The 12,745-nt window shown below is 32.6% G+C and overlaps 1 protein-coding gene across 1 annotated transcript; it reads right to left on the reverse strand.

Moving 5' to 3' along the window:
- Positions 1–472: 472 nt before the first annotated feature.
- On the reverse strand, positions 473–9,501 carry LOC120356618 (dynein assembly factor 4, axonemal-like; the record flags this gene model as incomplete). The annotated part of the gene is made up of 4 exons (XM_039445574.1): positions 9,352–9,501; positions 6,386–6,617; positions 4,073–4,228; positions 473–714 (listed from the first exon to the last, which is right to left on the reverse strand). Coding segments are annotated over exons 1-4 (753 nt in total), but the record flags the coding sequence as incomplete, so codon positions are not given.
- Positions 9,502–12,745: the final 3,244 nt, after the last annotated feature.

Raw genomic sequence — 12,745 nt, forward strand, 5'->3', positions numbered from 1 at the left:
TCCCAGTAACACACGACCAGGAGGGAGAGAGAGAGGGTGAGATATTAATCTGTATGTAGATATTTTCACGATGGCTTAATTGTTTTGGCTCATATATTACGTTGTTTGGTACATTATTTTTTATCCACAAAGCTTTCTCATGACACCAATTAATGGAATAGAGCTCTCCAATTCATGAAGATTGTTTATGTTGACAAAAATATTATTCCAATATTTTCAATTTAGGTTAGATAAAATGGTGTACATTTTTTTAATTCAACTAAAAATGGTAGGGTACTGTATACACATCTTTCATCAAAAATTTGTTTCATAGTGATCAAGACATCCTCGAATTTATTTATCTATCACTTTTTGTGTAGTTGAGGAGTTGATGTTGTGGTAATAATATTATTCATATTATATAAATAATATTATTCATATTATATAAAATACTTATGGATAGAATAGTAATTTGTGTTTTGTTATTCATCACCTCATTTTCCTGTTCCTGTTTACTTTCACGAAGAGGAGTTGGAAACACACGTGGAGTGAATGATACTTTTATTGTGCCACTGTTTCTCGGTGGTAGATTTACAGGCTCCGGGTTTTTGGGTTTCGGTTTTATCGATTTTACTTCTTTCTTGGTTGATGAAGGTTTATTTTTGAGATCATTCTTCTTGCTAGTCTTCAAATTAACGATGGAAGAAGCGTCTCCATGTGCTTTATCTTTCAGTGCTGTGGATAATACAAGAAGAATGAGAGTAATATAGCCTACTATAGTTTTGTTACCGTACATATGATAATGAAAATTATTATCTCTAGTCTCGGTAGCAGTCGAAAATAGAATGAAACAAGAATCAATGATTGAATTAGTCGAAAATAGAATGAAACAAGAATCAATGATTGAATTAGTCGAAAATAGAATGAAACAAGAATCAATGATTGAATTATTATTAAGTGTTCAAGTGAGAAGTGATAGCTCAATACTGAAAATGGAGTTCAACAAACCAGGTATGTTATAGTTATACTATGGGGATATCGCAAATAATTTTGCCAACTTCAAAGAAGAAACAATTTATTTCACTGCTACCGAAACTGTGAAGAATCTCGCAAAATACAAGTAGCGAAGAGGTTGAAAAACATACTGGGACCTGATGGACTTAGATTGGACAACACATTATCAGGGGAGAACGACATCGAAACGGTTCAATCCTTGAAAATATTCAAATCCTTGAAGTTTTTAATGTATTAAAATAAAGATGGTTGATATAAAGAGTATTATTTATTTAATATCTAACAGTTATAATATTCATTCAAAAATGAATTAGGTGAATGCAACAGTTAGAGTCTGAATAGCACTTTTTCATTTCATTTTTTTCATCCCACTGACCACCTATGAAAGGGATATAAGGATTTGTCAATTATAATCTAAGTCGTCAATCTTTGCATTCTATAATGCAAAAAGAATTCCTCACTGGAATAAGGACAAACCTGCAACAACTCCTCCCTCACCTTATTATAATTATGAGTATTGAAACAAAAAATACAAGTATACATTTTTCATCAGTACCTGTATTATTGGATATCAGTATTAATATTAAACATAATCCAACAGTCTTATCATTAAACATTAATATTCACTAACATCGATGAATAAAAAATGATAATGCCTAACAATACATTGATTGTTGGGATAATTGATAAGAAAATCGTTAATTATTTTATCCTTTATTCTCACAATAAGTAGATCATGGAAATAATACCTCCTCTACCTTCTATAAATAATAATACTTTCTCTTCTTCACCATTCATTCCTCACTTTTATATCCTCTACCAGCCTATTACATGGGAAACTATAGTTGGCTATGTATTTTCCTCATTTCTTCCTTTTCAGCACACCTTGCCATGGATCCTGTTTTTGTATTTTATCAGTATATTTATTTTTGATTGTGATTTTTTGTGTTTTGATCTCTTTTATGTATATTGTATTGTGTTGATTTGAATAGAGTTATTGATTATTGATTGTTGATATCGAATTGATAATAGGGTGTGGTGGAATGAAAATGAAATTATTTCCTGAATAATAATAAAATAATTGATAAATCTAGATTCAATTAGATCTATAATCAAATCTTTAATCCAATTAACAAAAAAACAAATAATAATATAATAGTAAATAATATCATAGAGTGAATATAGCGTAAGTAGATATCCCATGGTACAGGGGGCGTTTATGTCGCAACTTTTACTGTTATCTCAAGCCGATTACTGTTGATTATTGTCTATTTTTACTATTTTGACCAGGTAAGAGTGTATGAACGGCACAATATGAGCGACTACCAGCGTCATAAAGCTTCACAGGAAAGAACTACGTGGACTATCAGCTTGAGATAGCAGTAAAAGTTGCGACATAAACGCCCTATACCATGGGATATCTACTTATGCTATCGTTTCTCTATGATAATATATAGTAAATATAATTTAATCAAATTATGATTGCTTATCAGTATCGTATTTAGTTCAACTTCCCATTAGGATCATATTCACAACGTTGAAGTGTATTGTTTGTTTATTAAAAATCAATATTGATAAAAGTTGAGTGAGTGATATTCCACTATACACCCCTGGACTGTCATTACTGAATCTCATCATATAGAAAAGATACGGCATAAAGGAAGTATATCCTTCAAAATAAGTATTACATATTTATTTCCTCTCTGGATACGGCGGTAAGCGTAGGTCTTCTACTTGTTTGTCTCTGATCTCATCTACAAAATTCGTTCATTCATATATTTGCCAACATAATTACAAACAAGCCAATTTTTCACCTTCTCAAGAATTGAAGGTTTTCCTAATACTTGGATATCCATATAGTTGGAAAAAACCCTTCAATTTTCCATCCTTTTTTTGCACCACTTTCTTTTTCTTTCTTTAATGTGTATTGTTGTTGAATGAAAAAGACTAAGAAATTGTCAAAAAACCACTGATTTATTGATAATTAGAAATACCGGTTTCGGTTATTACACCATTGTCAATCATGATTTTTTGACAATTTCTTAGTATTTTTCATTCAATATGAATAATTACCACAATATCAATTTCTCAACTACACAAAAAGTGTATTGTTGTTGTTGTTTGCATGTATTCTTTTTGTTAATCTCTGTATTAAACTTGTATGTGTGTGTAAAAAGAAATAAATTGAATTGAGCGAATTGAAATTGACCAATATAATCAAAATACGGAGTTATAGACATAAACATATTAAGATAACAAAAATAGAAATATCAACATATCATTTCGGTACACGATATTCCACTTTTTCCCATTTTTGGAGAAATAAACATATTTTCTTTTCACAATACAAAGAACCCTGTAAATATGATAGTGTGTGCAACTTAAACCTTTGATTAATTTGATTCAAATATTTAAAGTAGGTACCTAAACATATTCTCATAATATGAAAATATATTATGTTTCATCCCTCTTTCAGCTTAATTTTGATGAGGGATGATCCATTTAAGTAATATATTCTTATTTTCCATCAAATCTCTATTTTTTCAGTTTCTTTGGAACTCTTCACTTTTATAAGAGCTGTGTGCTTGTTTGTTTTTCGGCAAATTCTTCAAAATTATATTTTTAATAGGTGAATATTTCCTATTTTTATAATAATGTTAAATATTTCTCCTATGTTTAGTTTTGGAGCATCCAAATTTGAAAATCTTCTTTGTGAAAATACTTGAGGACTGAAAATTTTGTGAATTGAAGAACTACAAGACTTAACCTATTTCGGACTATGTGTTATATAAATTTGGGAGAGGAATAGCACAAGGCTACCTTATTTTTTCCTCTCCCTATCATTTTGATAATGTACTTATTGTATGAATGAATAAATAATGAATAGTGAAGGTCCTGCTCCAGTGGTCAAGAATTATTCATTACTATTCTCATCAAATGTCTAATTATATGGCTGTATAGTGTATTTCTGTGAATGTATTTGGTATTTTATATCTATTATCAATCTACCTATCTCTTTCTTTTACTCTTCTATCTCTATTTTAACTGCACTCTAAATCTATCACCACTCTTCACTCACCAAGCAGCTTGCTCTGTGACTGATGTCTCCAGTTTTCCAAGGAGCACATGGCCTGGTCTATTTCTGCCTTCCTTATGTGATTGATGACTTCTGTCTCTGTCGTATCCAGAGCTATTTGAGACCTCACTGCCGCTCTCTGTTGCTCCGATCTCTGTTCTGAAAAGTTTCAAAACAGAATGCTGTTAGATGTAGGCTACGGTATTTTTCTTAAAAAAAGTTGTTGTTGTAAAGGCATTTTGAGAAGGCTGTTAATTCCCTCTAGGATAACACACAAAAATGTGAATTCATTTGACGATTGTGAAGAAAGACGTGCTGGAGGCTACTCTCAATATAGATAGAGGGATAGATAGATTGATAGATATCTTTTTTGATATCTATAGATGCATATCGAAATAGTAATAAATCTAACTAAATGGTAATAATAAAACATAAAAACTAATAAATGATCAAAACAGAAAAAATCACACAAAATAAAACATAAAAATAATAGTAATAAAAATTGCTGTATCGGGAGAAATTTTTCAATAGGTTTCTTTTGTTATTCATGTTTAGTAATATGCCAATTATAAGTAATTTTTAGTAATATTGTATTTTTTTGTTTTTGTTCTTAGAATAGAATTATAATTATATTTCTTTTTAGTTTTATGAAATAGCACAACTCGCATCCGCGCTCAGATTCTTTCTTTGCGGATGCTAATCTTTCCATAAAATGTAATTTATATTTATGTTTGTTAATTGTTTTTGAATGGAAATAAATTCGATTGTTCCGATTGATTGATAAAATCACGTTAAAAAATTAGAAAACCCACACACATTCTACAATTTGTTCAGATTGAGACTAGCACTAATCTAACTAGTAACTATTATCGTATCCTCTAAGTGTGTGTATTAGAAATATTTTACTTATTTTTGACATAATTACCTTTTCAATCCTTTAAAGAGACTTAATAGAAGAGTAAATAATGCATAATTTCTATGTAATTAATAAAAACAATATAAAAACTTGTAGTACTCTTCATTAAAAACTTTAAAATGATGTTTCAATGACTACTTTCGACCATAGGTAATTTTCAAGTTGGAAAAAATAGAAAAAACAAAACAATATTTTTATTAGTGATGGGTTTCAGGCTCATGAATGAATAAAAAAATTCAGGACCTAACAGAGGAACCGATACATAGCATCTTGCAGAGGATAATTTTCTATTTTATAGTGGTATATTTGATTTGAAAAAGAAAATTCATAGTCTCATTTTTATGATTAATTCATTCTCCCTCACATTCTTCACTATTTTTTTTTTAACTTGAAAATGACCTATAGTCGTTAAAATATTTCAAAGTTTCCAATAAAGGGTAGCATACTACAAGTTTTTATATTGTTTTTATTAATTTGAACAAAAGTAGCCCATTGATTGGAAGATAAACTACAGAATTAATCCAGAACTGGTCTGGATTAATCCAGAACTGATCCAGTTCAAATCCAGTTCTGATCACATCTAATCCAGAACTGGATTAATATGACAGCTGTACAATTAATTGAAAGTCAATAATATAATTTTGGCTATTTAAAGATAGTGAAAGCATGTGGCTTTTGTATTAAGGAGATGTATTTTTTAAAGAAAATCATGAATTGAATTTCAATTCTCAAAAACACTGATCACGTTATATAGGTTCACTAGCCGTCAGGCTCGCTTCGCTCGCCATATCCGTTTAGCAAGGGGGCTCTGCCCCCTGGACCCCTGACTGGAACGTCGAAAATGAGATCAAAATGAGATCATTTTTCATTTGAGCATGCTTCATTCTATCAAAATGTCAAAGTACAAAATCTGCGTTTTTATCAGCTTTTCTGCATTTTCTCACCTTTTTCAATAATTGATGGAAATATATTAAAAAAAATCAGTACGCAGGTTTATTACAGGTTTCTGTCTATTACTTTATGAAATAACTGAGAAAACACAAAAAACTGCTAATTTTGGGCGTATATTTATTTCAAATTCCTTCTAACACACCATTATTACACCCCAGCTGAGCTTCTATAGTAAATTTGAACATTTTCTGTTCATTTGTTCTCGATAAAGCTGAGAAAGCGCAAAAAACGCTGGAAAAACGCAGATTTTGGGTGTATCTTTGGAAATTTTTCCATATCCGTTCTTAGTGCGCCTCTAAAGCGGGCCAACTGAACATACCTACTAAATTTGAACGTTTTTGGTCCGGTAGATTTTTAGTTCTGCGAGTGAGTGAGTCAGTCAGACAGTGAGTGAGTGCCATTTCGCTTCTATATAAATAGATTGGATGACTTGAAAATGATGAACTCACCTTCCTTTTTTTTGCACTGTACTTGGCTCCTTTGCTGAGCAATTTCCACAGCCCTCTTCTTCACTTCCAATTTTTCTGCTTTTGTAAGCACAGCCTCCAGTTGGTCCCATTGTCCTGTGCTGGATTTCACTAGTTCCAATTCTATTTCATCTTTCAGGAGTCTGCAGACGCTTTGATCGTCATTTATCACATCCCTCAGACAAATCTCACACAAGAACGGTGGATAATGTAACTGGAAAATCGTGCAATCTGATATAATAATGATAATCTAATTATAACGAAAAAACGAAATTCATGATAATTGATCCTTTGTGTATAAATGAAATCAATATTAACGGGAGTTTTATTGATATTGTGGACAGTTTTTCAAATATCTAGGAGAGACGATCACATATAGTCTTAGTGAGAAGGCCTCATGGAAGGCCAGAATTTCAAAGCTTTCCAGGGGACAGCATTCATTTATCCATTCATTCATAGACAATAGATACAATGCAGGTAAAAATGTCCCTAGCATGTAACTGGGGACACTTATAAGAGAAAAAGTCTTTCCATTCATACAAAACTGAAACATTACAAGGCAATGTATTGCAGTGAACACTTTTCAATCTTGACGGAAATGAAATTAAAGAAACTATGAGAAGAGTTGAAAGACAGATTCTTAGAACCTGCATAAACAAAAAACATGTAGTTGACAACCAGTTCAGACTCCTTCCAAGAGAACAGATTTATAGAGAAATCAAACCAATAGCTGACGCAATGCGCAAAAAGAGAATTCATTTCTTTGGGCATATTCTTAGAACCCCAGCGAATCGATTGTTAAGAAGACTACTTTTTGGAAAATTCATGAGTGCGAAAACAGACAGAGCCACAATTCCTTGCCTTGTGGAAATAAAAAAAAGACATATCGGAACTAAATTCAACTATTAACGATGTCTAATCTATAAGGATTTGTAAAAATCTATAGGGTAACCATCACTGACAGAAAGAGGATCTTATCAATAAAAACAATTCAGGTGAAGGCAACAGGTTTGTTCAGATGAACTGAGAAAAGAAAGATCAGACAGAATGAAAAGGTACTGGGAAGAAAGGAAGAGAATTGAAGCGAATAAACAAAGAAGGAAGACTAACCAGAGACTATAGTGATCCGTAGGCCATAGGCCTATAGTAGGCCATTATTGTGGTCATAAAATCAATAAAAAAATAAAAATGATTATCTAATAATTACACAAAGATTTTTCATGAATGGGAAAGAGTTGTATCACCAACAATGGAAAGAGCATGTTGAACGAATCACGAATGTCAGCTGATAAGGAGGCTGTGTTATGCCAGAGACTTAACTCAAAAAAGCTCTTTTTGTATCCTTTCAGATGCAACACGTTGCTTTTGAGAAGATACAAAAGAGCATCTGGTGCTTATGGAATGATACATTAAAGTTCCTTGTGTATCTTCTCGGATGCAACACGTTGCTCTTGAGAAGATACAAAAGAGCATCTTTTGCTTTAGGAAAAGATACATTAAAGCTTCTTTGTATTAAGGCTGTGCAAAGGCTAAAAATAAACTTTCTACTGGTGATATTTTTTGAAGTTATTCGATTTGTATATCATCAAGCTATCAAAATAAAAAAGTTTTCAAGAAAAACATTTTGTCTGATCATTGCTTTTTGAGATATGAGCGCCTAAAGTTCAAATGTTTGCGACAGAACATATCAAATTCGGTAAGAGATAAATCCATGAGATTCAGAGGATAAATTCTTCATGGTATTGTTGATTTAATAAAACAAAAATGTTTTGAAAATACTGATTTTTGAAAAAGTAATTCAATTTACTAAAAGTGACCAAAAAAAAGTTATTTTCGGTCATTATTGGTAAATTGAATAACTTTATTAAAAATTGATATTTTCAGAAAATTTTTGTTTTATTCAATTATCAATACCATGAAGAATTTATCCACTGAATCTCATGGATTTATTTCTTACCGAATTTGAAATGTTCTGTCCCAAAAATTTAAACTTTAGGCGCTCATATCTCAAAAACTAATAATCGAAAAAAAAATGTTTTCCTGAGAAAACTTTTTTGGCTAAAGTGCACGTCCAGTGCCAACATACCTGTCATAAAATTTTTGGTTGGGATCGATTTAGTATGTTATTTTGAGTACAAAATAACAAAAATTAAACGGCGGTCACTATTGTTTTTAAAATAAGTTCAAAGTAGCACAACTTTACATGCATTTAACCTTTAAGTAGCAACCATAAGTAGCTAAGGTTAGGAAAAGCTTTAGGTTAGGAAAGGCTGTAGGTTAGGAAAGCTTAGGTTAGGAAAAGCTTTGGGTTAGGAAAACTCAGATTAGGAATATCATAGTTTGATGATTTCAATAATCAAAATGGTTGCTACTTATAGGTTAAATGCATGTAAAATTGTGCTACTTTGAACTTAGTTTATTTCAAAAACAATAGTGACCGTCGTTTAATTTTTGTGATTTTGTGCTCAAAATAACATACTAAATCGATCCCAACCAAAAATTTGATGACAGGTATGTTGGCACTGTTCGTGCACTTACACCTTCATTTTGATAGCTTGATGATATACAAATCGAAAAACTTTAAAAAATATCACCAGTAGAAATTTTATTTTTAGCCTTTGCACAGCCTTAAACTCCAAATGAAACAAATGATAAATGAAATCATATCGACGAGTAAAGACAGTGGGTTTAGCGTTGAACGTAGATGGAGCATATGGCTTTCAGTGCCGGTTGTACAAAACCCTCTTAAATTTCAATCGTGATTGAATTCCACAAAAACCAAACAGAGAATAAGCCTTCTTTCCAAGAAAGCCTTTTCTAATTGGTTCACTTGACATTTAATCATGGTTATAATTTTGCAGGCTTTTTTGCAACCGGGCATCAGTGTTGAGCTTTGACTGAAATCATCCCTAACCTTAAAGAATGAAAATTTATTTGTTATCCCTCACCTTGATAAAATTGTCACAAGTGAATAGATCGAGTTTGGTGGGCGGGGGACCCCGCACAGGTATTTTGACAATTACGCGCTCCTCGGTCTGTCTCCACGTGAAATCTTTTATAAGTATCGGCATACTACTTGTGTTTTGGCCCGTCCTGTTTATTTTGTGAGTAAACATTGGTGCTAACAGCTGTTCAAGCGACAGTTTGTTTATTGATCAAACAAACTCAAGAGGGCGTGAACGCGCCGGTTGCTCTACTCACAGTTGATGATAGAAAATGAATATTCATGCACTTCAAATTTGGACGTCGGACGCGCGGCTCGATTATCGGCGCTGGGTGATTAACAAAACACAGAATCGTTGACCGATTATTTTCTCTGCTAATAAATTAGCAAATGTCAAAATTATGGACACAGATTTTATGTAAATAATGGTCGGAGATTTACAAAAAAACAATAACATTCATTCAATTGTTTTAATTTCGTGAGACACCAGAAATAAATATCAACTGAATGTGTTTTGGGGTATTTATTTCCCAGCTCAGTTATTGGCACAGGCACAGATAGAAAAAATCTGATGTGGCGCACTCATACAACTTTCCTTGCCGTTATGAAAATTGATCACCTGACGATAGTGTTCCCGTGCATCTCAAGTCTACTATTCAAAGATTTGAGCCAGCTGGTGACAGGGCAATAACGCTTAAGACACACGAGGTGTGCTATCTCTAGTGAATCATTTAATAGAATCAACAGTTGCCAACAGTTTGCAATTGGATAATAACATTTTCTCGAATTTCGAGCTTATTTTCAATTTTAGGTGAAAATGTTACTGGACATTAATTGTACAGATTTTCATGCTCAATCTTTTCCACTTGGATTTTTTTGTTTAAATTTATCTGAAGCCTGATGATTGAGAATCTAAAATCAAATTTTGCATAGATGGGGCGGAGCTCCTGGAATTTCTACAGATATGGGACTTATGGCAGTTGATAGAGCTTACCAATGACTATTTCAGGTATAACTTTAATCAAAATCGTTGAAGCCGTTTTCGAGAAAATCGCGGAAAACCCTGTTTTTGACAACATTTTCGCCATTTTAGCCGCCATCTTGAATCGCATTTGATCGAAATTGTTCGTGTCGGATCCTTATATTGTAAGGGCCTTACGTTCCAAATTTCAAGTCATTCCGTTAATTGGGAGATGAGATATCGTGTTCACAGACGCACATACACTCATACACACACACATACAGACCAATACCCAAAAACCACTTTTTTGGACTCAGGGGACCTTGAAACGTATAGAAATTTGGAAATTTGGGTACCTTAATTTTTTTCGGAAAGCAATACTTTCCTTACCTATGGTAATAGGGCAAGGAAAGTAAAAAACAAGATGTACTTAATGAAAGTAAATTCGTATAAACCAATCTCCATTCGTAGGTCTATTTATTGACGGCTTAAATTTATATAATAATTATTTAGACTGGGTGAGACCATGAAATGTTTCAAGGGAAAATGAGTCATTCCTCAAAAAAAAAAACTTGAGTTTGAATATGGAAGTAATAAAAATAATAATCGTATGGCTTTTATTGGTGGGGAGAGTTCCTGACAGAAGTTGCATCTCGCCTGAATATATCATTTCAGCCGTCAATGGACTCTATGACTGTCATACTTCAGCCGGGACCGACAAGAAAACGTGCCCATCCGATAACACGGGAGTGACCTGTTCAAAAACTTATGGCTCTGAGTGTGAGTTTCAACCCGGATCTCTAGGTTGCTACGCAAGCACTCTATTCACTAGACCACGGATCACTCACTCCGTGATACTTTCGATATGGAAGTATTTATGATTTATAGGAATAAGGTTTCAACTGAATTATTCATTTAAAAAAAAATTATTTCGAAATAATGTGGCGCTTATTTTTCGATGAGGGTTGAATATTGATTTTTTAATCTGAATAAATATTCATTCTGAATGATGCTTCAATGTACCTTCTCAATATTCATGAAAGAATGAACTATGAAGGTATTCAATTGACATTGAAAACTTTGAAGACATTTTAATGGTAGAACTTTGAATAAATTCAAATAGTAAATTGACTACGCTCTATTTGAACTCATCACCCAGTGCGTGCTGCTACCAATCGGCAGACTTTAGAATTACATACTTTCTCTACATACAAACTGTCAACAAATCATGAGAGGGTATAGGCGGAGTTGAAAATATAACCATAGAGAAACAATAGCGTAGTAGATATCCATGGTATAGGGCGTTTTATGTCGCAACTTTTACTGTTATCTCAAGCTGATAGTCCACGTAGTTCTTTGCTGTGAAGATTTATGACGCTGGTAGTCTCTCATATGCCGTTCATACACTCTTACCCGGTCAAAACAGTAAAAATCTACAATAATCGGCTGAGATAACAGTAAAAGTTGCGACATAAACGCCCTATACCATGGGATATCTACTTACGCTATTGTTTCTGTATGATATAACCAAACATGTGCTGCCGTCTACTGGCTGATTACAACGATGCCCAATCATGAGAGAGTCCTAAGTAATCTGTAGTGTCACCTACAAGCACTGTTAGCTACATGATGATAAAATGTTTATAATTAAGCCCTCAATGATCAAGATATCACAGAAACAATATTTTATTAAGAAATCAACTTTCAACTTTTCTTATATCAATTCTTGAGTAGAATTCATCATTAGATCATTTTAAAGTTGAATGAAAAGACTAAGAAATTGTCAAAAAACCACTGATTTATTGATATCATAAATTATTGAATTATCAATAAATCAGTGGTTTTTTAACAATTTTCTTAGTCTTTTTCATTCATATGAATAATTACCACAATATCAACTCCTCAACTACACAAAAAGTGTCATTTTTAAAGCTTAGAAAAATGAAATTGTAATAATTGTGTCTTTGGTTGTAGGAAAGTTAGAATGCTACCTCACTATTATAAATGGGAAGTTAGGCTAGTCACACACTAGTTAGTCAAGACAGAGAAGACACGTTTAGTCACAATAATACTTCACATAGGTGCTTATGAAATCATGTCTAATTGTAATGACTAATCGGTGTGTGTTGCTTCATAAGCAACTATTAGTGAAGTATTGTGACTAATCGTGACTTTCTTGTCTTCACTAACTGGTGTGTGCCTGCCCTAACTCATCTATTTCATGTATTCTCCCTATGATTAGTCAAGGTCATCGTTATCTGGCCATGCAAGTGACATTTTACCTGCATTTATGTTCCACTTCGTGTTGCTTCAACCATTTCTCTTGAATTCAGTCACTTTTCTTGAATCTCAATTTCTCAAAAAAATGTAGAGAACAGTTCTCAAAAACAATCCAAATACTGGAAATCATAGAATTTAAGATAGCTACCTCTAGATT

Source organism: Nilaparvata lugens, unplaced genomic scaffold, assembly GCF_014356525.2.
Source record: "Nilaparvata lugens isolate BPH unplaced genomic scaffold, ASM1435652v1 scaffold7290, whole genome shotgun sequence".
NCBI lineage: Eukaryota > Metazoa > Arthropoda > Insecta > Hemiptera > Delphacidae > Nilaparvata > Nilaparvata lugens.